Here is a 24,970-nt window from a genome sequence, read left to right on the forward strand (position 1 = left end):
AGTTTGAAGCTTCAAAAACTAAAGCAAATAACTTTGCCTATCTGTAACCAATATCTCATGAAAAAAGTTTTGTTTAGTGGTTAATGGTTTTTCAATCATGGTGAAAACGGTGATGAAAAGAAGTGGGAAGCATAAACTTTGAGAGAAAAATGCTTGATTATTCCACTCAAGCCAATTAGAGTATATATACTACTTACAAGAATAAATTAATTCCCTAATTATAGCCTAATCATATCCCAATCACATCACACAATCATATCCCTAATTATGCACACAATCACTACAAATCTAGGCTATTTACAGAAAGTATCTCAACGCTCCTCCTCAAGTTGGAGCGTACATGTCATATGCTCCAAGCTTGTTACAAATATATTCAATTTGTGAACTCTAAAGAGATTTTGTGAAAATATCAACTAGTTGATCACTTGAGTTGACAAAACTAGTATAAATGCATTCTGACTCAATCTTTTGCCTAATAAAATGACAATCCACCTCTATATGCTTTGTCCTCATAAAAAACTGGATTTGATGTAATATGGAGAGCAGCTTGATTATCACATATCAGTTTTATTTGGCCAGTATCGCCATATTTCAATTCCTGAAGGAGTTGCTTCAACCAAATGAGTTCGCATGCTGTCAGAATCATAGCTCGATATTTTGCTTCTGTACTTGATCTTGCAACCACACCCTATTTTTTACTTTTCCAGGATATAAAATTCCCTCCAATCATAATATAATATCCTGAAGTAGATCGTCCATCTGAAGGAGAATATGTTCAATCTGCATCAGAATAGCCAACAATTTGTGAGTGACTCTTGTCCTCATAGAGTAGATCCTGTCTTGGAGCTCATTTGATATATTTAAGAATGCGAATGACTGCATCTCAATGACTACTGTAGGGGGTTTGAAGAAATTGACTAACTACACTTGCAGCAAAGAAAATAAATGGTCGTGTGATAGTGAGATAATTGAGCTTGCCAACTAATCTTCTGTATCTAGCAGGATCTTTAAGTGGCTCCTCCTGTTTAGGAACAAGTTTGACATTTGGATCTATAGGAGTATCCATGTGTCTATAGTCTAACATGCTTGTTTCTTCCAATATATGTATAGAAGAATAATATTTGTTGTTGTATATCACAATAGAGATTACAACCTATTTATACGTGAGAGACGATATCTAAACAGGAAGGAAAATCAAGCCTATGATTATACATCTCTAAGATTAAGTAACTAACTCATCTATCAATATTTACTTCCTATATTAACATATTTACCTCCTATAACCTATAACACTCCCCCTCAAGTTGGAGCATAAATGTTAATCATGCCCAACTTGTTACATATATAATCAACTCGAGTTCCATTTAGAGCTTTAGTGAAGATATCTCCTAATTGTTCTCCAGTTCGGATATGTCCTGTTGATATTATCTTTTGTTGGACCTTTTCACGAACAAAATGACAATCAATCTCGATATGTTTAGTCATCTCTCTCGTGACATACTGGATTGGAGGCAATGTGGATAGCTGCTTGATTATCACACCACAACTTAGCAGGCACCGAACCTGTGAACCCAACTTCTTCTAATAGTTGACGTACCCACAAGACTTCACAAACGGCTTGTGCCATGGCTCGATATTCAGATTCAGCACTAGAACGGGAGATCACATTTTGCTTCTTACTTTTCCATGAGACCAAGTTACCTTCCACAAAAACACAATACCCAGTAGTTGACCTCCTATCAACCTTTGAGCTTGCCCAATCAGCATCAGAAAAACATTCAATATTTGAGTGCCCATGGTTACCATAGAATAGGCTTTGCCCTGGGGCCTTTTTAAGGTAACAAAGAATCTGTCCCAAAGCATCCCATTGGGCAACAGTAGGAGAGGACACAAACTGACTTACCACACTCACTGAATATGCAATATCAGGACGAGTCACGGTCAAATAATTCAGCTTTCCAACTAATCTTCTATACCTTTCAGGATCTGCAAATGGCTCACTGTCTTCTGTGGTAAGTTGAAGGTTAGGGGTCGTTGGGGCACTACAAGGCTTCGCACCCAATTTTCCTGTTTCTGCTAACAAATCAAGAACATATTTTCTTTAAGACAAGAAGATGCCTTTCTTACACCGCATAACTTCGATTCCCAAGAAATATTTCAGTGAACCCAAATCCTTTGTATGAAACTGTGTTTTAAGAAATTCTTTTAGGGATGTGATGCCAGCAATGTCACTTCCTGTGATAACGATATCATCCATATATACTACAAGCAGAATTACTCCACTATCAGAATTTCTATAAAACACTGAGTGATCACACTTACTCATTTTCATTCCAAATTGTTGGACCACCTCACTAAACTTGCCAAACCATGCTCGAGGACACTGTTTCAAGCCATAAAGGGATTTTCGAAGTCTACAAACCTTGCCTGACTCCCTCTGAGCAACAAAACCATGTGGTTGCTCAATATAAACCTCCTCCTGAAGATCACCATGAAGAAAAGTATTTTTAATATCCAATTGATGCAAAGGCCAATCATGTGTAGCTGCCAAGGAAATAAACAATCGAACAGATGCGAGCTTAGCAACTGGGGAAAATGTATCAGAATAGTCAACTTCATAAGTTTGTGCATAACCTTTGGCCACTAAACGGGCCTTGAGGCGAGCAACAGATCCATCAGGATTTACATTCACTGCAAATACCTATTTGCACCCAATAGCCCGCTTTCCTGGGGGCAAGGACATCAATTCCCAAGTACCATTAGTGTCAAGGGCCATCATTTCCTCTTCCATTGCAGCATGCCAACCAAGATGGGACAAAGCCTCAATAACAGTTTTGGGAACTGAAATAGAATCTAAAGCAGTGGCAAAACAACGAGAAGAAGAGGATAATTGATCATAAGAGACAAGCTGAAATAGGATAAGTGCAAGTACGTTTACCTTTGCGAAGAGCAATGGGCAAATCCAAATCAGACAGTGAAGGATCAGTGGGAGTAGGATCTGTCAACGAAGAAGCGGGTAGTGGAGTAGAGTCAGAGTCCTCTAAGCGTCTGGAATACACATGAAAGATGGGAGGGCGACCTGGCACATGAGTGAAAGGTGTAGGAGTAGTCTGAGGAGACAGAGAGCGAACAATGTATAACAAGAGGTCATCTTCCTCCTCTTGGGTGTTATAAATAGATGATGGCGGAAAAAACGGAGTGGACTCAAAGAATGTTACATTCGCAGACACAAGATATCGATTCAAATCAGGAGAAAAACAACGATACCCTTTCTGACGTCGAGAGTAGCCAAGGAAGACACATTTGATTGATTTGGGATCCAATTTAGTAACCTGTGGACGAACATCACGAACAAAACAAGTACACCCAAAGATACGTGGCTCAATAGAAAACAAAGATTTAGTGGGAACCAAAATATTATAAGGGATATCACCATGAAGGATGGAGGAAGGCATGCGCTTGATCAAAAAACAAGCCGTGGATACAGCATCAGCCCAAAAACATTTAGGTATTTTCATTTGGAATAAGAGGGCTCTGGCTACTTCAAGAAGATGTCGATTTTTTCTTTCGGCAACTCTATTTTGTGAAGGAGTGTCAACATAAGAGGACTGATGAAGAATCCATTTTTGTAACAAATAAGATTGAAATTCCCCGGAGAGATACTCTTTAGCATTATCACTTTGCAATATACGAATGAGAATATTGAATTGGATTTGGATTTCAGCATAAAACGCACAAAAGATAGAAAATAATTCTGAACGACTCTTCATTAAAAATAACCAAGTAGTACGAGAGAAGTCATCAATAAAAGTAACAAAATACTTAAAGCCAGACTTAGACACAGTAGGACAAGGACCCCAAACATCTGAATGTACTAACTCAAAGGGGGGACGGAGCCCGTTTATTGACTCGAGACACTAAAGGTAAACGATGATGTTTGGCAAATTGACAAGACTCACAATCTAAAACAGACAAAGAATGAAACTGTGGATATAACTTCTTCAAAGCCGAGAGAGAAGGATGCCCCAAACGACAATGAACATCAAAAGATGTTAAACGCGTGGAACATGCAAGAGATCTAGGTAGTTGTTGATCCAAGACGTAGAGACCCTCTGACTCACGCCCTCTACCAATAATCTGTTTCGTCGAAAGATCCTGAAAAATACAGTGATCAGGAAAGAATGAGACACAACAATTCAATGCACGAGTGAGTTTATTAACAGAAAGCAAATTAAATGCGAACTTAGGGAGACATAAAACAAAGGATACGGAAAGAGAAAGGGTTAAGTTGACATGACCAGAACCCATGACAAAAGATTTAGTACCATCAACAAGAGTAACATAAGAAGGCGATGCATGAGACTCAAGATTGGACAAAAGGGTAGAATTGCCTGACATATGATCGGTAGCACCAGAATCAATAACCCATTTGGAGGATGAAGACACAAGACATGCAGTAGAGTTACTTGACTCGGCAATTGCAGTGATAGAGGAGGAATTAGAGGATTTCAGAGATGCTTGGTATTGAGTGAATTGTGCATACTCATCTGCAGATATCAAAATCCCCTGATCTGAAGGGGCCTCAACTGCCATATGCGCCATTTGTGTGCACTGATTCTTATTCTGTAGAACAGTACCGATGAACAGTGCTGTGAACAGTATCAATGAACGGTGCCCGTGAACAGTATCCGTGAACAGTGCCGATAAACAGTACCCGAATATGAACAATACCAAAAAAACACCTCCACCCAACACCCGAACGGCAAACAAATCTCAGATTTGACAAGGGGACAGTGTGGCGACTCTAACGACGGTGAGATCCAAATGTTACCCTTTATGGGTAACCCAAATGAACAGAGATCTAAGTTTCCAAAAAAAAAATTTTAAACTTGATGAGAGAGAAAAAAAAATCTCTACGAGAATGGCTCTGATACCATGTAGAAGAATAATATTTATTGTTGTATATCACAATAGAGATTACAACCTATTTATACATGAGAGACGGTATCTAAACAGGAAGGAAAATCAAGCCTATGATTATACAATCTCTAATATTAAGTAACTAACCCATCTATCAATATTTACTTCCTATATTAACATATTTACTTTCTATAACCTATAACAATATGCAAAGCATATTTCCGTTGAGAAATTGCAATACCTATTTTAGATTGTGCCACTTCAATCTCCAAGAAATACTTCAATTTGATAGGTCTTTAGTTTGAAAATGACTGAACAAATGTTGCTTAAGCTGAAAGATCCCATCATGATCATTTCCTGTGATGACAATATCATCAACATAGACCACCAAGTAGATGCATCTATCACTATTATGATTAAAAAATATGGAATGATCAGGATTACTTGGAGACATCCCAAACTGTTGAAATACAGTGCTGAATCGTCCAAACCATGCGAGGAAACTGTTTTAGTCCATATAAAAAGCGCCGAAGACGACATACTAAGCCTGACTCCTCCCGAGCAACAAATCTTGAAGGTTGCTCTCTGTGTAAACTTTTTTGGTGAGCTCTCCATGAAGAAATACATTTTTAATGTCCAGTTGATAAAGGGTCCAGTGATTAATTGCAGCCAATGAAATAAGGAGGCGAACAGAAGCTATTTTGGGTAATAGAGAGAGTATCATTATAATCAAGTCCAAAAATTTGTGTGTAACTTTTAACAACAAGGCGAGCTTTAAGGCGATTAGTTTTGCCATCAGATCCCACCTTAACTGTGTAAACCCATCAACAACCAACAATAGACTTGTCAGGTGGTAAGGATACCGGTTCTCAAGTTCCATTGTTATGAAGAACAGTCATTTCCTCAATCATGTCATTACACCAACCAGGATGATTCAATGCTTCTCTAACTGTCTTGGATATAGAGACTGAAACCGATGATGAAAAGAAAGAAGAAGAAAGCAGATGCTTTGAGAGAAAATACTTGATTATTCCCCTCAAGTCAATTGGGGTATATATACTACTTACAAGAGTACATACTAGGTAAGAAAATAAATTAATTCCCTAATTATAGCCTAATTATATCCCAATTATATCACATAATCATATCCCTAATTATCACTACAAATCTAGGCTATTTACAGAAAGAATCTCAACACTTCCCTTCAAGCTAGTGCATACATGTCATATGCTCCAAACTTGTTATAAATATACTTGTTTCTTGAACCTCGAAGAGATTTTGTGAAAACATCAGCTAGTTGATCATAGGAGTTGATAAAGCTAGTAGAAATGCATCCCGACTCAATCTTTTGCCTAATAAAATGACAATCCATCTCTATATGCTTCGTCTTCTCATGAAAAACTGGATTTGATGCAATATGGAGGGTAGCTTGATTATCACATATTAGTTTCATTTGGCCAGTATCCCTATATTTTAATTCTTGAAGGAGTTGCTTCAACCAAATGAATTCGCATGTTGCTAAAGCCATAGCTCAATATTCTGCTTCTGCACTTGATCTTGCAACCACACCCTGTTTTTTACTTTTCCAGGATATAAGATTCCCTCCAATCATAATATAATATCCTGAAGTAGATCGTCTATCTTTAGGGGAACCTGTCCAATGTGCATCAGAATAGCCAACAATTTGTGAGTGACCCTTGTCCTCATAGAGTAGTCCTTGTCCTGGAACTCCTTTGATATATCTAAGAATGCGAATGACTAAATCTCAGTGACTACTGTATGGGGTTTGAAGAAATTGACTAACCACACTTACAGCAAAGGAGACATTTGGTCGAGTGATAGTGAGATAATTGAGCTTGTCGACTAATCTTCTGTATCTAGCAGGATCTTTAAGTGGTTCCCCCTGTTCAGGAACCCGTTTGACATTTGGATCCATGGGAGTATCCACATGTCTACAGTCTAACATGTCTGTTTCTTCCAATATATCCAAAGCATATTTCCGTTGAGAAATCGCAATACCTGTTTTAGACTGTGCCACTTCAATCACCAAGAAATACTTCAATTTCCCTAGGTCTTTTGTTTGGAAATGACTGAATAAATGTTTCTTAAGCTGAGAGATTCTATCATGATCATTTCCTATAATGACAATATTATAAATATAGACCACTAAATAGATGCATCTATCACCATTATGATGAAAAAATACGGAATGATCAAAATTACTTCGAGACATTCCAAACTGTTGAGCTACAATGCTGAATCATTCAAACCATGCTCTTGGAGACTGTTTTAGTCCATACAAAGAGCGCTGAAGACGACATACTAAGCCTGACTCCCCCTGAGCAACAAACTCTGGAGGTTGGTCCATGTAAACTTCTTCGGTGAGCTCTTCATGAAGAAAGGCATTTTTAATATCCAGTTGATGAAGGGTCTAGTGATTAATTGCAGCCAATGAGATAAGGAGGCGAACAGAAGCTATGTTGGTTACTGGAGAGAAAGTATCACTGTAATCAAGTCCAAAGATCTGTGTGTAACCTTTAGCTACAAGGCGAGCTTTAAGGCGATCAATCTTGCCATCAGGTTCAAACTTAACTGTGTAAACCCATCAACAACCAATAGTAGATTTGCCCGGCAGTAAGGATACCAGTTCCTAAGTTCGATTGTTATGAAGAGCAGTCATTTTCTCAACCATAGCATTACACTAACCAGGATGATCCAATACTTCTCTAACTGTCTTGGGTATAGAGACAGCGGAACCAACAGAAATAAAAGTATAATAGGAAGGAGACAAAAGTTGGTAACTTACAAAATTATAAATGGGATGAGGATTTCGAGAAGAGCGAATACCTTTTCGAAGAGCAAGAGGAGTAGCTGTTCTGCTGAAGGCATGACCGAAGTAGGTGATGATGGAACGGGAGGCGAGTCATTAGAAGTACCTGCATTAGGGAGAGAAATGTCATTGTTATTAGCAGATGGGTGAGGCCGACATGTGTAGACCTGAAGAGGTGGCATAAAGGGGGGAGATGGACGCACTTGAGGCAAAAGAGAGATAAGAGTCGGAGGTATAGGCAAAGCTCTAAGAATAAAGGTTTTGTGCTGGACTCAAAGAAAAATAAGGAAAGGTTTCAAAAAAAGTGAAATCTACAGACACAAAATATCTGTTAGTAGTAGGGTCATAGCATTTGCAACCTTTTTGAAGCCGTGAATGGCCGAGAAAGACACATTTAATGAATTTAGACTGGAGTTTGTCTTTGCCAGGAGTATGATTATGAACAAAGCATATACATCCGAAAACACGTATAGACAACTGGGTGAAATTCTGGTTAGGAAATAGAACAAAATGAAGACTTTAATGCTGCAAAACAGAGGAAGGCATTCTGTTAATCAAGTAACAGGCAGTAAGGACAGCTTCTCCCAAAAACGCAACGGAACATTGTGATGTAGGAGTAAGGTGCGGGCTGTTTCAATCAAATGCCAATTTTTTCGTTCGGCAATCCCATTTTGTTGTGGGGTACGAGAACAAGAAGTTTGGTGAATAATACCCTGAGTAAATAAGAAATGAGTGAGGAAGAGAAATATTCTTTTGCATTGTCACTTTGCAATACCTTAATGTAAACACCAAATTGATTATGGATTTCAGCATAAAATTTTTGAAAAATAGAGAACTCAGAACGATTCTTCATTAGAAAAAGCCAAGTGCAACGAGAATAGTCATCAATAAAGGTAACAAAATATTGAAATCCCATAGTTGTACTAACCTGACTTGGATCCCAAATATCTGAATGAACAATGTCAAACATAGAAGTGACTCTATTATTGACCCACTTGGGGAAAGAAGCTCAAGTTTGCTTTCCAAGTTGACAAAACTCACATTTTAAAGAAGGCAAGGAAGAAAGACTAGTAATCAGTTTTTGTAACTTGTTCAGACTTGGATGTTCCCAACGACTATGAATGAGTTCAGCGGAGGTGGTAGACACAAAAGCACTTGGAGGGTTAGATGTGGAAAAATAGTATAATCCATGTGACTCATATCCTGCTCTGATCATCTTTCCAGTACTTTGGTCCTGCACAACCACAGATTCAGTAGTAACGATGACTGAACAGTGAAGATCTTTAGTCAATTTGCTAACAGAGATTAAGTTGTATGGACATTCAGGGGTGAATAAAATATTAGTCAAGGGGATAGAAGGAAGGAGATATAAGTTACCTATCCCTTTAACTTGAGTTTGTGCACCATTAGCTAATGTGACTTTAGATGGTGTGGAAGGTGAAACAAGAGTAGAGAAAAGATTGGAATTACCAGAAATATGACCAGAAGCATCAGAGTCGAGGATCCATGAACCAATGGGTAAAGACTTGGTTAGATAAGCAAAAGAGTTACCAAAATATCTGCTTCTTAGACATGTTGAGAGAGAGAGTTTGAAGAAAGGAACCTGCTTCAGAACGTGACCAATAGTCCCGAAGGTAGTGAATAGTAAATTTGATGTTACTGTTCACAAGGGGCATGTGAAGACGGACTAGGCAGGTGACCGGACCCACAGGGCTAGAGTCGCCGGTGCGGAGCGATGTTGGAGGAAGAGTTGCCGGCGTGAAACGGTCGCCGGAGGACGGTTCACGCGCCAGCGCGTATACTGGAGGCAGATTGCTTCGAGCAGTGCGTGGGACCAGTTCCGGCGGCAGTGCTTCATCGGGCGGCCGATCGGAAGCCAGCGAGGAGGATGGGCTAGGTGGTGAGACCAACTGATTTCCAGAAAGTCTCCATTGGAGCAAGGTGGCAGATCTGCCACTCATAGGTGAACCAAGTTTCTTGGCTCTGATACCTTGAAATCGATGATGAAAAGAAAGAAGAAAGCAGAAGCTTTGAGAGAAAATACTTGATTATTTCCCTCAAGTCAATTGGGGTATATATACTACTTACATAAAAAAATAAATTAATTTCTCTAATTATAGCCTAATCATATCCCAATCATATCACATAATCATATCCCTAATTATCACTACTATTTACAGAAAGAATCTCAACAGAGGCAACAAACACAATATAAATAAAAGTATAATAGGAAGGAAACAAACGATGGTAACTCACAAAATTATAAATGGGATGAGAATTTTAAGAAGAGTGAATACCTTTTCGAAGAGCAAGAGGAGGAGTAGCTGTTGCTGCTGAAGGCATGACCGAAGTAGGTGATGATGGAATGGGAGGTGAGTCATTAGAAGTACTTGCATCAGGGAGAGAAATGTCATTGTTATCGGATGGGTGAGGCCGACATGTGTAGACTTGAAGAGGGGCATATAAGTGAGAGATGGACGCACTTGAGGGAAAGGAGAAATAAGAGTCAAGAGGTATAGGCAAAACTCTAGGAATAAAGGATTTGTATGCTGGTGTTATGGTCCCAAGTTGCAGATTGCGTCATGGGATGATTGCTAGGAAAGGAGCTCATTAGAGGGAGCTCTTAACACCTTAAGACTAAAAAAGGAGAGAGTCTCAATCTCACAATTCTTAGAACAAATATGCTTGTTTTATTAAATAAAATAAATCCCTTTTATAGTGATGGTCTTAATGCTCCTAATCAAAGTAGAAGTCTAATACAAGTAATCATTAGATCCAGGATAAGATAATAGAAAATATGATAAGATAAGATAAGATAAGATAAGATGATGATAAATCTGAAAAGAAACAACTAGATAAGTAAAATCTATTTATTATGGATTTGATTTATCCATTATCCATAACATCACTCTCCTCTTGGAAAAAGAGCTTGTCCTCAAGCTCAAAGATAAGATATGCAGCATGAAAATAACTGATAGACTCCCCTGTAGTTTTAGATTCAAGACAACATTACCAACTAACTAATACTTTTCAAATCTGGGTGTCTGGATCAAAGGCAATTTCACTTGAATCTAAATAAAGTTCTTTTGAAACATGATCTACTATCCGTACTCTTGTAGATCTTGAAATGTAGGATGATAATGTACCATTTGTGCCATCACATGATGAAAAGTCGAGTTTGTCATTTCGGGGCACCATAGGTACCTCTATCTTCTCATTTGATTGGTTGCAGCTCTATCTACCTTGATTTTGGTTCAACCTCCTATTGAAGGTTCGAACTAATTCAGAAATCTGCTGAGTTAAGTCATTCAAACGTCCATCAAATTATTACATGAAAGAATTCAACTTATCTTCTACATTTGCACGTTTTCCAATATTTAGGTCCTATTATACAAAGGATGGTGAGACTGTGAGATTAAGGAGGATGTCAATTATGCATGAAGCAAGGATGTCTGAAATAAATAGTAAATCTTATGCAATCAGATTCCCTGTTATATGAAGTGAAAGTTCTACAAGATCATCATTGAACCAGTCACACACAATAGAAGTTGGCGAATGCTGACCGGTAGATAACCAACATACTCATATTTCAGCTTGAAGAGATGAGGATTCTAAATTCTAATATGGCCAAGGGGGACTAAGAAAGCACTGAATGTTGAATTTTTGAAGTAAGAGAAAGTTGAAACTGGTACTTGTTGAAATAGGATGAAAAGTGGGTGATTAAGATAGTTTGGGCATGTTTAACATGAATATTATTGCATTGTTATAGAAGGTCAAACATTATCCAAGTTATGAGAGTGAAGAAGATTAAAGGTAGATTTTGTTTGATTCGCGGTGAAGTATTAGAGAAGGAATTAGCAAGACTGGACCTCTCTATGAGCGTAGATAACTCTAGACTACATGGAAGGGTGAAAAAAACTTCCCCATAACTGGCCCATTTTTGTGATTAACTCATAGTTTGGTGTAATTAGCAAAATATTATCCAAAGCAAGGAGTGGGTTATATCATACTCGAAGTAGCCCTTTGATTTTCTTAAATGTTCAGGGAACCAATTATCAATTTGTGAAGGTGAGTTTCTTTGTATATGGCGTGTGAAGTTGCTGAATTCAAATATTTTCTCTAAGGGGCAACTAATGCTGCATTGTATTTGGACAAACGTAAGGTTTTCTTCAATCTTGAGGGAGGGGATTCTATTTATGAAGGTGCAAAATCTTTATTCTATACTGTAACTGAGGATAGTAGTCAATGTTTTCATGCATGCAAATTGCTTGATCTGACCAATTTTTATCTGATTATATCCTACTTTCATGCATGATTGAGAAAGAGGTTTACGGGGTATTCTTAAGGCGTTCTACTACCTCTCAAGTCTTATGATACTCAAAGTCTATATGTGAAGGAAAAATGAAGGGAAAGAATAGTGGGATAAGAAATATGGAGAAAATAATACTATATTAACTGCTAAAGCTTCCATTTTTTACCATTTTTTCCTGTTCAGTCTAAACAAAAGAAGAAAAGGAAAAAGAAAAAAAAGAGAAGAAGAAAAGGTCTATTGTCTTTTGGGGTCTTAGTAGAGGATAATTATTTGATAAAAGCGTCAGTGGAACCTTGAGGAAATTTTATTGCACAAACTTGCGTGTTGACAATTTTGCAATATTACCTAACTTCACATGGATCATGTTTTAGAACTTTACTATGTGTCTCTCTCTTTTACTGGAATTGTCATACCTTTTCTCTTTTACTGAGATTGTCATTTTTTCGCAGGGAGTTCTTGCTGACATCCTAGAACCAATAATGGGGAAAGGACTTATACCTGCTGATCTAGGCATATGGAAACAAAGGAGAAGAGGTGATAAATCTGTAATTAAGTTTGCTTGGACTTTTCACCTTGTTTATGATTGAGACTCAAGGTATCTGTACCATATTCTCAAAAGCATTGACAAATCATGTCTTCTTGAAACCTTCTTGATATTTGTTATCTTGATATTTATGTTCTAGGATGGATTATAGGGCCATAAACCTAATGGTGAGTTAGGATAGGGAATTTGGAGTGCCCATCGTCTCCTGTACCAATTGGAATTAAGTGGTTGAGCTAATGATATGGGATTCATAAGCTTGGGATTTTGAATCACTAAACCTAGTGGTTAATTAGGATAGGGATTTTGGAGTGCCCGTCGTCTCCTGTACCAATTGGAATTAAGTGGTTGAGCTAATGATATGGGATTCATAAGCTTGGGACTGTAATTTTTGAATCACGGGTGTATAACCTGAAATGAGATGGTATGGGTAATACAGCAATGACTTACCAATGCGCAAAGGTGTATACTGGTTAGTTAGGGTGGGCAGGATGGTCCTAGCAGTGACAACCAACAGAAAAATATCGCTATATGGGTGGCGGTGGGGGAGAATCATACATCGGCAAAGGCGACGAGCTAGGCATGGCAAAGGCAAATGGAGAACAAGAAGGGGATATAGACAGTGGTGTAAGCTGCAATAGTGTAATTGGACAAACACAACCTTTTCAAATTACTTAAAAACTTTCTTGTAAATCTGTGTTTGGGCTAACAAACGAGTATTTAGACTGTTTGGACATTGTAAATTCATATGAACAACCTTTTTGAAGAAAAAGGTTATCAGTCCATTTATAACAAAACATGCTGTCTTTTCAAAAAATAGAAATTAGTTCTTTAATTTATGATTCTAGTTTAATTTAGGTATATGCTAGAAAAATTTTCATATCATGTGAAATTGATTTATGCTTTTTTCCATGGTTGTCAAAGCCAGACCGGCCGGTCGGACCAGTTTAACCAGAAACTGGACCATGATCCAGTCCGGTTTACATATAAAACTCTCTAATTGATAGAACTAGGATAAACTGATGTGAATCGGCTGGATATTAATCGAACTGAAAACCTGCACAGTTCAGTTCCAGTTTTTGAAGTCCAACCGATCTGCACTAAAGAAGTGAAATTGAATTTGTTGGTACCAGGATTTGATCCTGGCACCTCAGGATGGAAAAAAATCATTTAACCATCTGAACCACCGTTATTAATTTTCACTTTAACACATCCAAAATTATATATTACTTTTTTAAATTACATTAATATTATTAACTATTAAGTACTATAATTATGTTTTATAATGAATAAATAAAAATTAAAATTTTAATAATTAATATTATTGATAATTATTTTATTAATTAAATGAAATTATATATTATTTTAAGGGAATGAGGTTTAAGTTGTTGAATATGAAGTCTCCTAAATTTTAGCATCTCTTATAGAGTAAAAAAATGTAAATTTTGTGTTATATTAATTTATATAGTTTTAAAATAGTAATATTTATAGATAACTAAAATTTTTTTACTTTATTTTATTTTAAAATTTAATATAGTAATATTTCGATTTATAATGTGAAATTTTTTTTCATTACTATATAATTGAATAAAATTTAAAATTTTCATTTGTTATTATAAATTTTTAATTTACGTTTTCTCCATTAGATATAAATAAATATTATTATTTTTTAAAATATTATTGTTTTAAAGTTTAAAATATTTTTTTTATAAATGTTTGAAAATATTTTAATATTATTTATAAAAATAAAAGCATTAATTATAATAAAAAATATTATTATTAGGTTGATTCTTTGTGTATAAGCACTCAAACCTTGTAAAAATCAATTCAATAGGAATAGAATTAAAAATTCCTCTTAAAAATTCTTCACCTGCAAAGATTCAAAAATATCTTGCAAATAACTATTTGAATTTTGAACAAAGTCATCTACTTCACTAAACAAATAGTTTTTTTAGATGTTAACAATTGCATTATTCTTCAATTATTCATTTTAGTTTCTTTGCTACTTTTAAAACGAGTTCTTTATTGTGGTTGGATAATAGTCTGAAACCATGTCACTGTTACCATGCTGGTGTGATTACCATTTTTTAAAACATTCACTTGGACATTTTATGAAATTATTTTCATTAGTTTTTAAGCATTATAATGCACAATTTTTTTTGGGAAATTCATCAACTCTTTCTTGTACTATCAAATTTACTTACTCTTCCTTTAAAACAGATGTTTGCAATTGATCTATTACTTAACATTTCATGCTTGATGGACCATTTTGGATGGTTAGAATATGGTTTTTGACTTTTGAGACATTTTATTTTATTTTTTCCTTTTTTACCATAAGTATACATATGATTATATCTTCGTGCATCATCTTCACTTAGGGTGACCTCTTTCACATGGTTATAGCATGGTGTTACTTGTTTTCAGTCTTTCACGCATGTAGATCTCAATTTTTGAAGCATAACAAAAGATCATTTTCTTTAAATTTTCTGTTGAATGCATAATTTGCCCTCTCATCTTTTCAAAAAATCATGTCTCCCCCTCAATTTTATTTTCATCCTATTTAAACTTTCAAACGTGCAAATTCACATTACCCTTTCAACTTTTAATTGTGGTTTAACTTAATCCTTGTGATTTGGAAGCGAGTTAATATCACACTTCAGTTGCAGAGATTAAGTTATTCTACAATTTAAAAGTTGAAAGGGTAAATAAGATAAAGATGAAGTTGAAAGGATAAAATGACATTTAGTGGAAAGGTGAGGGGGTAAAAATTTTGGCATATGTCCTAAATCTTATAGTGGAACAGGCATTAAAACATCAACAAATTTTTATGCATTTAATTTTCATTTCTATTGAAAATGTATGGTAGGGATTTTATAATTGAAAGGTGGTATCATGCAAGTCATATAGTAAATGAATAAACATGGATTGGCCTGAGTAATTCTCAAGTACTGGGACATGCTTACTTAAGTTGTACAATCTAGTATGGTTTCTTGTATCTCAACGGAAAGTTATTAGTTAGTACTAGATTTTATCAATAATAATGATTTGGAATCTCTAGTTTGGAAATTTGAAATCTAGCTTCCTTTAAAATTTAGTTGCTAAATTTGACTTTTGCTTCCTTTAAAATTTGAGGTTTCTCTGTCCAATCTAGTTGTTAGTCTTACTGTTTTCAATGGTCCAAGGTGAGATAATTCTTTTTTATATTAAATCATATTTTCTCCATTCTCCCTCTCTCTTTCCCTCTCCCTTTCTCCTTGTTATATATATATATCCCTAATATTCTCAACAACTTCAAGTTGATGATAGCCCAGAGGGTAAGAAAGAGCACTATTGGCAAGCCTCTTTGTAGATGCTGGAGAGTTGAAAATTTCAATTGAGAGAGAGCAAGTTCTACATACTCAGCGCAAGAGAAGAGATTGCAACAGGAACTTGATATTTATCCTGAATCATAGTGATTACAGTTTCATTACACATTCAACAGCCACCTGTTTCCATCCTTCAGCGCAGGCAACTTTCAGTTTCCAAGGCCGCCTAAGCTTAAGCTTCCAAAATTGAACAGCTATCCAAATTCAAGATAAACCTCTGCACCTCGTGGCCATTAAAGAAAGTGAGGTTTAAGACCCAATTATTCACATTAATCTATGCTCCATGATAGCCAATGTACAAAAAGTACGAAATCCAGAAAGCTATGTTGCTTCATTTCTGCTCCCCACACAAATTAAACTTTGCTGAATCTTTGTTTTGTTGCATTCCCTATTGGGCGTGGTGACTGGTAGAGCAAGTTCATAGGCCTTTATGACAGCCACCACGTGCAAAAATAAATCTGGAGCCATGTGATTATAACACTGCAAGTTCCTCACCACCTGTTGCCTTTAGATTCATGAACATTGTTTCTCTAGGCTTATCTCATGAACTCGGTGTTGTCCTCGTGATCCATTTGGTTTCCTTGTTGCCACCGTTGATACTTTTGAAAGAGAATTGTTCATAATCCAGTGGTAAGAATTCCTTTTTGCAACAAGTACTTCATCCTATACTATTTGTGAACTAGCCTCTTTTCTCACCCTTCCAGCTTTTAATCGGAACTCTTTCATCATATCCACGAACGCCTCTCTTCTCCCATAATCACCTTGTATTTAATATCTAGGATAGTCATGGGGGTCATAAATGTCATCCTCTTTTGAATCTTCATCATAGACATATTGTCCACAAGCAAGAATTGATCGATAAACAAGGTCACTATGGGCTGCACCATGTCTTGACATTCTATTCAGTCTGAACTCTGATCCTTGTTTCTGTTGATTTCCAAAGAATCAAGATGATCTGCAATTTCTTCAAAATAACTCTTGATATGCCTGAACCTAAGATCTATTTATTACTCCTTATATGTTAGCTGTCCCTAAAGTCAAGGGCTTTAATTTCCTGACTATCATCATGGGAACCATTGCCTTTGCTGTCAGTTATCCTAAACCTAATAGGGAAACAAATATATTTCTTGCAGAATTTTATCTAAACTAAAATAAAATAATTAAAATAGGGAACTTTAAAACTAGTCCGTATTATAATAGAAAGGTTAAATAAATTTGGCATAGGAACACTTGAAAGAACCTAATACCTAATTCTGCAGCTGTATTTTGACAAAATAAGACGTCCAAACTCCAAAATGAATTTGGAATATAGGACTTTTTGAACCCTCCCCCCCACCCCCCAACAAAAAAAAAAAAAAAAGAAAACAAAAAAATGCTGCCGCGTTGATACTTGATATGAGTCCTTTGACTCATGTCCTATGCCAATTATATCCCTATACCCTGGTCATGCATGGGAACAGAGTTAAAATCAGGTGCAAATAAAACTGACATTTAGGTCCTATTCACTGCAGTTTTTGATGGTGGGTGGACTTCACATGTGCTGCTTCTGACAGCATGCTTCCAGTAGGATGGTCGCCATGAACTGTTAGTCCTAGGGTGGGAGGTGAGAGTCATAATTTTCAGATCTTAGCAGCCATGGAAGAAATTAGATCAGGGACTTAAGAACACCTGGTTCTGATATCATATAAAAGTTAATCAAGATAAGAATTTTGAAAAAGACAAAAAGCTTGATTCTTTCCATCAAGCCTATGATTATACAAAAAATTTCAATGAACCTATTTAGGAAATGATACATAATAAAGCAAGTCAAGGAATCCTCTGATTGTAGGGATTTAACCTCCTATTTACAGCGGTAGTAAGTCCATGCAATTTTCAGTCCTATTATGGCCATGGAATCGAATAACAGTCATTACGTAATGTAAAGGCCGTTATTTAATGGGGCGTTATGGGTCATTACACACCATTATGTAATATGTTAATGGCTGTTACCTACTGTTACTTAACAATAACAGTTGTTACCAATTATTTGGCTCTTCAAAATCTTGTTGACTAAATAATTATTTTAGCTACATATTAAGTAATGTTAATGATGTTTAAGAATCATAGAGTTATAGCCTTTATTTGATGTATTTATGCCTATTATATGGCTGTATATCTTAATCTTACTTATGTCTACCAACATCTATTCATTTGATGAACTTTGCAAATTTTTCAAAAAAAAGAAAAAGAAAACTATGTAAGTGCTAGGCGATTACCATTGTAGGCCTGTTTTCATTATCTGCAATCGTGACCACAACTGTGAATGCAGCCGCGAGTACAATTAAAACCATGACTCTAACAGTTAGCTAGTTAGAGTGAGCAATAGGGAATACTTGAAATGCGTTTCTTCAGATTCTGAATCTATTTGAAGATTGATAGCCTCTATTGGCATATTTAGCTCCAAGTATGACTGCAATCAACTTTAAAACTTTGACAATTTCCAATTTTCTGTTGAAACTATGTCAACAATTACATCATTTCTACTATACTCTATTTCTTGATGTCTTCAGTATATCAATTTGTTTGCTTCTCTGAATGGCTTATGTTAATATTCCAGGCTCAATTTATGAATTGAGCATTGCACTGATGTTTTGTAGAATCTTTAAGTGAGATGTTCCAGGGTCTGCAGTATATTTTGTGATCAATTGGGAATTCTAAACTGTTGCTTCAGCCCTCATGTTAACAAGGTCTCCGTCACTTCACTTTTATTTTGTTCGGTTGCTAATTAGAAGTGGTACAACAGGTTCCTGCTCATTTTAACATTTAAAAATAAGAATACTTTGCACAAATTATTTGAGTTTCTGAGTTGGTTAGAAAAGGAAGAAATAGCTACAGGATATGGGTAGAAACATGCAGAATGAATGAATGAATTCAATCTCCTTTGAAACCTAAGCATGGTTGGTTATATTATTTTGTTGCCCAGAATCTGCAAAACAAAATAAATAATGTAAGATTTAAGGTGGTGAGGAAATTTTCTATTATAGAACAGTCCACTTTCAAACATAACATTACAATTACTGTAAACTCTTGCACGATATCTTGACCAACATAGAGGATCCCTATACTTGACCTTTCTTGTAAGTGTTCCTAATTAGGTGTGTTGTAAATATTTCTAATTGGGTTAGTTCTCTGTGTATAAATAGCCAAACCTTATAAAGATCAATTCAATTGGAATAGAATAAAAAATTCCTCCCAAAATTTTTCATAGTATCAGACCCTTAAACCTGTTTTTAGGATTTCAATTTGGGTTGTTGAATCCCACATTGGTTGTGGAAAGGGGTAATGTGCCTCTTATATGGGCTATAGGCATTCCTCCTCCTTGAGCTAGCTTTTGGGGTGAGTTAGGCCTGACCCAAATTTAATATGGTATCAGAGCCTCCCCATCCGATGTTGGGCGCCCCATAAATGTGCCACGCACCAGTAAAAATTCTGTGCGTGAGGGGGTGTGTTGAATCCCACATCGGTTGTGGAAAGGGGTAATGTGCCCCTTATATGGGCCATAGGCATTCCTCCCCCTTGAGCTAGCTTTTGGGGTGAATTAGGCCTGACCCAAATTTAACATGGGTCAATTTCAATTTTAGGGTTTTTGGAACCCTAACTCCCTGAATCGGTACTACTACATCTAGGGGCCTCCTCTTACCTTACCACCACCACCAACAAGGTCGCTGGAGTGTCGCTAACTTTTCCTCTTCTTTCGGCATCGGATCTCCAAGTGTGTGAGCCTCACGCGCCGACACAGTGGCGCGTGAGCTTCTGTTTCTGCCTAATCTCTCTCCTCAGGCGTCGTCGATGTTTTCGCGACCTATTTCCGGCCACTTCCTGCTGCTTCTTGGTCTTCCGTTATCTTGGTGTTGGGTTAGGTCTTCTTGGTATTTGCAACTTCTATTGGATTATTTTACATGTTTTTTGGGCAGCTTCCTCCTTTGCTTAGATATGTTGTTCATTGCTTTTTTCTAGCCTGAGCATAGCAGACATGAAAGCGACTAGTGAGAGTAATGTAAGTGCTTCTCATAACGTTTCTGTTGATCAATGTAGAGGATCCCTGTAATTATGCTTGATTATAGAGATTTTATTTTCTACCTTTATTATAAATATTCCTAATTAGGTGTGTTGTAAGTATTTCTAATTAGGTTGATTCTTTGTGTATAAATAGTCAAGCCTTGTAAGATCAATTCAATTGGAATAAATATAGAATATTCCTTCCAAAATTCTTCATGGTATCAGAGCCCTAAACATGATTTTAGGGTTTCAATTTGAAGAATTTCAATTTTAGGGTTTTAAGAACCCTAACCTTTAGAATTGGTATTACTATACCTAGGGGCCTCCTTTCTTCTCACTGCCGGTACTAGTAGTGTCGCCGCGTCATCGCCGGCCAGTCCTCACATTCTGGCAGCTGTCCTCCGAGCGCGTGGCCCTCACATTCTGGCAGCTTCCCCTTCCATCCCAATGGATTTGACTTGCTCAGATGCCGGCGGGTCCTCCTCGGCTTATTTCTGGCCACTTCCTACTGCTTCTTGGTTGTCTTGGGATTGGGTTAGGTCTTCTTGGTATTTGCAACTTCTATTGGGTTGTCTTAGAGGTGCTTTATTTGGCAGCCTCCTCCTTTGTTTAGATTTGTTTCATTCTTGTTTCCCAGCTTGAGCATAGTAGACATAAAATTGACTAGTGACAGTAATGTAAGTGCTTCTCATAATGCTTCGTCTCTTGGTAATACTCCATGGATTATTGATTTTGGCGCAAATAAACACGTGATGGGCTCTTCTAAAGGCTTCCTTAATTACTTTTCATGTCTAAATAAGGATATTGTTAATTAGAATAGCTTATGGCTTTCTACTCCTATCTCTAGAACCGATTCTATTAGTTGTACTCTAAATATTAAGCTATCCTTTGTTCTCCATGTTTTTCATTTTTCTGTTAATCTTTTATCAGTTAGTGCTCTTACCAAGGCCCTTAACTAAGTTTTTTTGTTTTCATGATTATTGTGTTATTCAAGATCTTATCAGAAAAAAGGATTGACAATGGTATACTGTATGATGGCTTGTATATATTGGAAGGGAACCCGAGTTCTAGTTCATCTCAGGCATTTTTTAGAGATAGTACATATGTTAACCAGGAAATCATACAGTGGCATAGACAGGTAGAACATCCATCCTTTTATATTTTAGAAAAACTTTATTCTGATTTATTTTTCAAGACTTTGTTTGGTTATTTATTTTGTGATGCTTGCGAGTATGCTAATCATACAAGAACCTCTTATCTCTCAAGTAACAATAAGAGTACGATCCTTTTGTGACTATCCATTCTAATGTTTGGGGACCTACTTAGACTGTCTCACTATCTAGTAATCGTTGGTTTATTACTTTTATTGATTGCTGCACTTGCATGACTTGGGTTTATTTGATAAAGACAAAAAGTGAAGTGTTTTATTTTAATCTTTTCACAAGATGGCTTGTACTCGATTTGATGCTAAGATAAAAGTTTTGAAAACTGATAATGGCACAGAGTACATGGATAGTCGTTTTTCTGCTTATCTGGAGTCTAATGTAATACTATAACAAACTAGTTGTTCTTACACTAGTGTCTAAAATGATAGTATTGAAAGAAAAAATAGACACCTGTTGGAAGTAGTCAGATCTCTTCTTTTCACTATTAATCTTCCAAAAATCTATCTGAGAGATGCAGTCTTAGCTGCAGATTATCTCATTAATAGAATGCCTCTTAAAGCTATTACCTTTAAAGCCTTTTAGAGGTGCTATAAGAGAAAGCAATTTTGGCCTTAGTCCAAACCTTACAACAAGTTTTGCAAGATTGAAACAAAGCAAGCAATTTTGGATCTAACGAATGCCACAAAAGACTACATAGTTGAGCATCAATCTTAACCCAGTTGGGTCTATCAGTGACAGTGATATCAGTGGCATTTTTTGTTAAATGATCATCATACCCCTGTCCCACAAACCATAATTCTACGGATGCAGCCCAAGACACATAATTATTATTCCCTTGCAACTTAACCGTAGCAATTGAAAAGACAGGTTTAAGAGACTTAGAACCTGTATTGAGGGTGTTTTGCTTCTCAGGCATGTCGAGAGAGATTCTGAAACAACAAGGGACCAAGTAGGGACCCGAATCTGCCAAAAAGAACGCCTGTGAACAGTAAATCTGACGACCGGACTTACTGGGCTGGGGTTACCGACGTCGGGCGATGCTGGAGGAAGAGTCGCCGGCGTGAAACAATCGCCGGAGGATGTGCACGCGTCCGCGCGTGGATGATGGATGTGTGAAGGCGAGCGGATCTGACGACCGGACCTACTAGGCTATGGTCACCGGAGCCGGGCGAAGCTGGGAGAAGAATTGCCAGTGTTAAACGGTCGCTGAAAAGTGGTGCACGCGCCGGCGCGTGGCCGGAAGCAAGCTGTGCAGGGTGGCGCGTGGAGGCGCGTCCGGAAGCGGTGCTTCGCCGGAAAATAGATCGGAGGCCGGCGTGGGGAATGGGCTGGGTGGTGAGACTAACTGATTTCCTGAAAATCACCAAAGTAAGGTGGCAGATCTGCCACTCAAAGGTGAACCAAATTTCTTGGCTCTGATACCATGAAACTTTGATGAAAAGAAGAAAAAGAGAGTAGAAGATTTGAGAGAAAATGTTTGATTATTCCCATCAAGCCAATTGGGGTATATATACTACTTATAAGAGTACATATTAGGTAAGAAAATAAATTAATTCCCTAATTATAGCCTAATCATATCCCAATCATATCACACAATCATATCCCTAATTATCACTACAAATCTAGGCTATTTACAGAAATAATCTCAATATACAGAAATAATCTCAACACTTCCCAACACTTGGACCCTAATTAGATCATATTCGTTATTCAACCTTGTAAGAAAATCATAGACCCGCTCCTTTTCAATCATTCTCCGAAATTTGACTGCATCTCCAGTGCAGTCTGCCTGAAAGTCTTGATAGTAATTAAGTTCCTGCCATAAGTCACATAACTCAGGATAAAATTGGGAGATAGTCGTTTCTCCTTACTTAGTACCATGGATCTTATTCCGAATATCATAAATTTGGGCATTATTCCCAATCTTGGAATAAGTTAAGGATAAGGCCTTCCATATTTTTGCAGCAGTATCGATTAACAAATAGGACTTAGAGATATGAGGTTGCATGGAGTTAAGTAATCATGTCATAACAAGATAATTATTCAAGTCCCATTGAGAAAAATCTAGATCATTCTCATCCGGTTGCTTCTTATTACCAGTGATATAGCCCTGCAGTCCTCTAGCCTTGATAAACAACAAACAAGACCTTGACCAAGCAAGATAATTGGTTCCATCAAGTTTTATGGGACTAATTTGCAAGGATTATCTTTTTCCATGACTATTGTATAAACCAATTGTGTATAAACCAGTTAGAAATCGAGACCCTTTTATCTTTTTCCATCGAGACCATTTTACCTTCTGCCATGGTAAAGACAAATGATCCGTGAAAGAATAGGGGGTGCCCAAGGTTGTACACACAAGAGAGTCCAACTGAATCACCAAAAGACTGGGTAGCGGCATGGGAAGGCCGGAAAAACAATCGGAATCGTCGCCGGAGTGATCGGAGCGTCGAAGCAGCATCAGGCGATGTATCACGCACTGGGAAAGGAAGGCGCATGAGCCTCACGCGCAGGCTTTTCCGGCGCCAGAGCTGGCGGTCGGGCCAGCGATGGTCTGGCGATTCCCCTAGTGCCGATGGTGAGAGTTGGAAAGGCTCCTAGACAGGTTAGTACCAAAAAGGTAGATATAGGGTTTTGAAACTCTAAAGAGGAAAAAATTGAATTTAAATCCTAAAATCAGGAAAAAGCTCTGATACCATGAAGAATTTTGGAAAAGTTTAGAGTATTCTTGTATTTCACTCTTAATCTTTACAATTGGTTTACATGACTATTTATACACAAAGAGTTATATCTAAACAGGAAGCAAATATCAAACAATAATTACAGAGATAATTAAGGATCATAATCAAATCAAATTATATCCCTAGAATCATCTAAAATCAACAAATAAGTCAACGGAGATATTCAAGAAGAGATAAAATAGAAGCTAAAAAAGCCATTGTGCAGGCTACTTAGTATTATGAATCTTCCTCTTCTCTATTTGGTGAGTCATCCCTAAACCTTGAGCTCACTGATGATCTAAATAAATCAATTGCTTAAAGAAAAAAAGTTAGGTCTTGCATAAAATACTCTATTTCTAACTCTCTTTTATGATTTTTTGTCTCCATCCTATATAGTCTTTGCCTTATCTATTTCCTCTGTGTTTATCCCACAAGATTGGAAGGGTGCTCTCAAAGATTCTAAATGGCAGGAAGCAATGATTGAAGAAATGAAAGCCTTGGTTAAAAATGAGACTTGAAAGTTGGTGTCTCTTCCACCTGGAAATAAACCAGTTGGCTGCAAATGAGTGTTCATTGTGAAACACAAAACAGATGGATCAATTGAAATATTCAAGACTAGACTAGTTGCCAAGAGATATACTCAAACATATAGAGTGGATTCCCAGGAGGCATCCTATTGCCAAAATGAACTTAATCAGAGTATTGTTATCTTGCATTGCCGATTTTGACTGGAATCTATAGCAATTTGATGTGAAAAATGCATTTTTCCATGGATTTGTTTATGAAAAAATATAAGAAAAAGTGTGCTGGTTAAAGAAGGCTTTGTATGGGTTAAAGCAATCACCGAGAGTTTGGTTTGATAGATTTAGTAGAGTTATGATTTTCTTTGGCTATCAACATAGTAATACTGACTATGCTCTATTTATCAAACATCATAAGGGTAAAATTACTCTTCTCATAGGATGTATTGATGATATACTAATGACAAGGGATGGCATTGTAGAGATGATTCGGCTGAAAAAGCTTTTGGCTCAGGAGTTTGAAATTAAAGATCTGAGAAAACTTTAATATTTTCTAG

The 24,970-nt window shown here is 36.9% G+C and overlaps 1 protein-coding gene across 1 annotated transcript in view; it reads left to right on the top strand.

Moving 5' to 3' along the window:
• The window catches only part of LOC110623228 (cytochrome P450 97B2, chloroplastic), a 38,806-nt gene that overhangs the window by 2,537 nt on the left and 11,299 nt on the right, over positions 1 to 24,970 (top strand). Inside the window, exon 4 of the mRNA XM_021768155.2 lies at positions 12,512 to 12,596. Within this exon, the coding sequence (XP_021623847.2) occupies positions 12,512 to 12,596 (85 nt within the window). The remainder of the gene's footprint in view (positions 1 to 12,511; positions 12,597 to 24,970) is intronic.

Source organism: Manihot esculenta, chromosome 9 (assembly GCF_001659605.2).
Source record: "Manihot esculenta cultivar AM560-2 chromosome 9, M.esculenta_v8, whole genome shotgun sequence".
Lineage (NCBI taxonomy): Eukaryota > Viridiplantae > Streptophyta > Magnoliopsida > Malpighiales > Euphorbiaceae > Manihot > Manihot esculenta.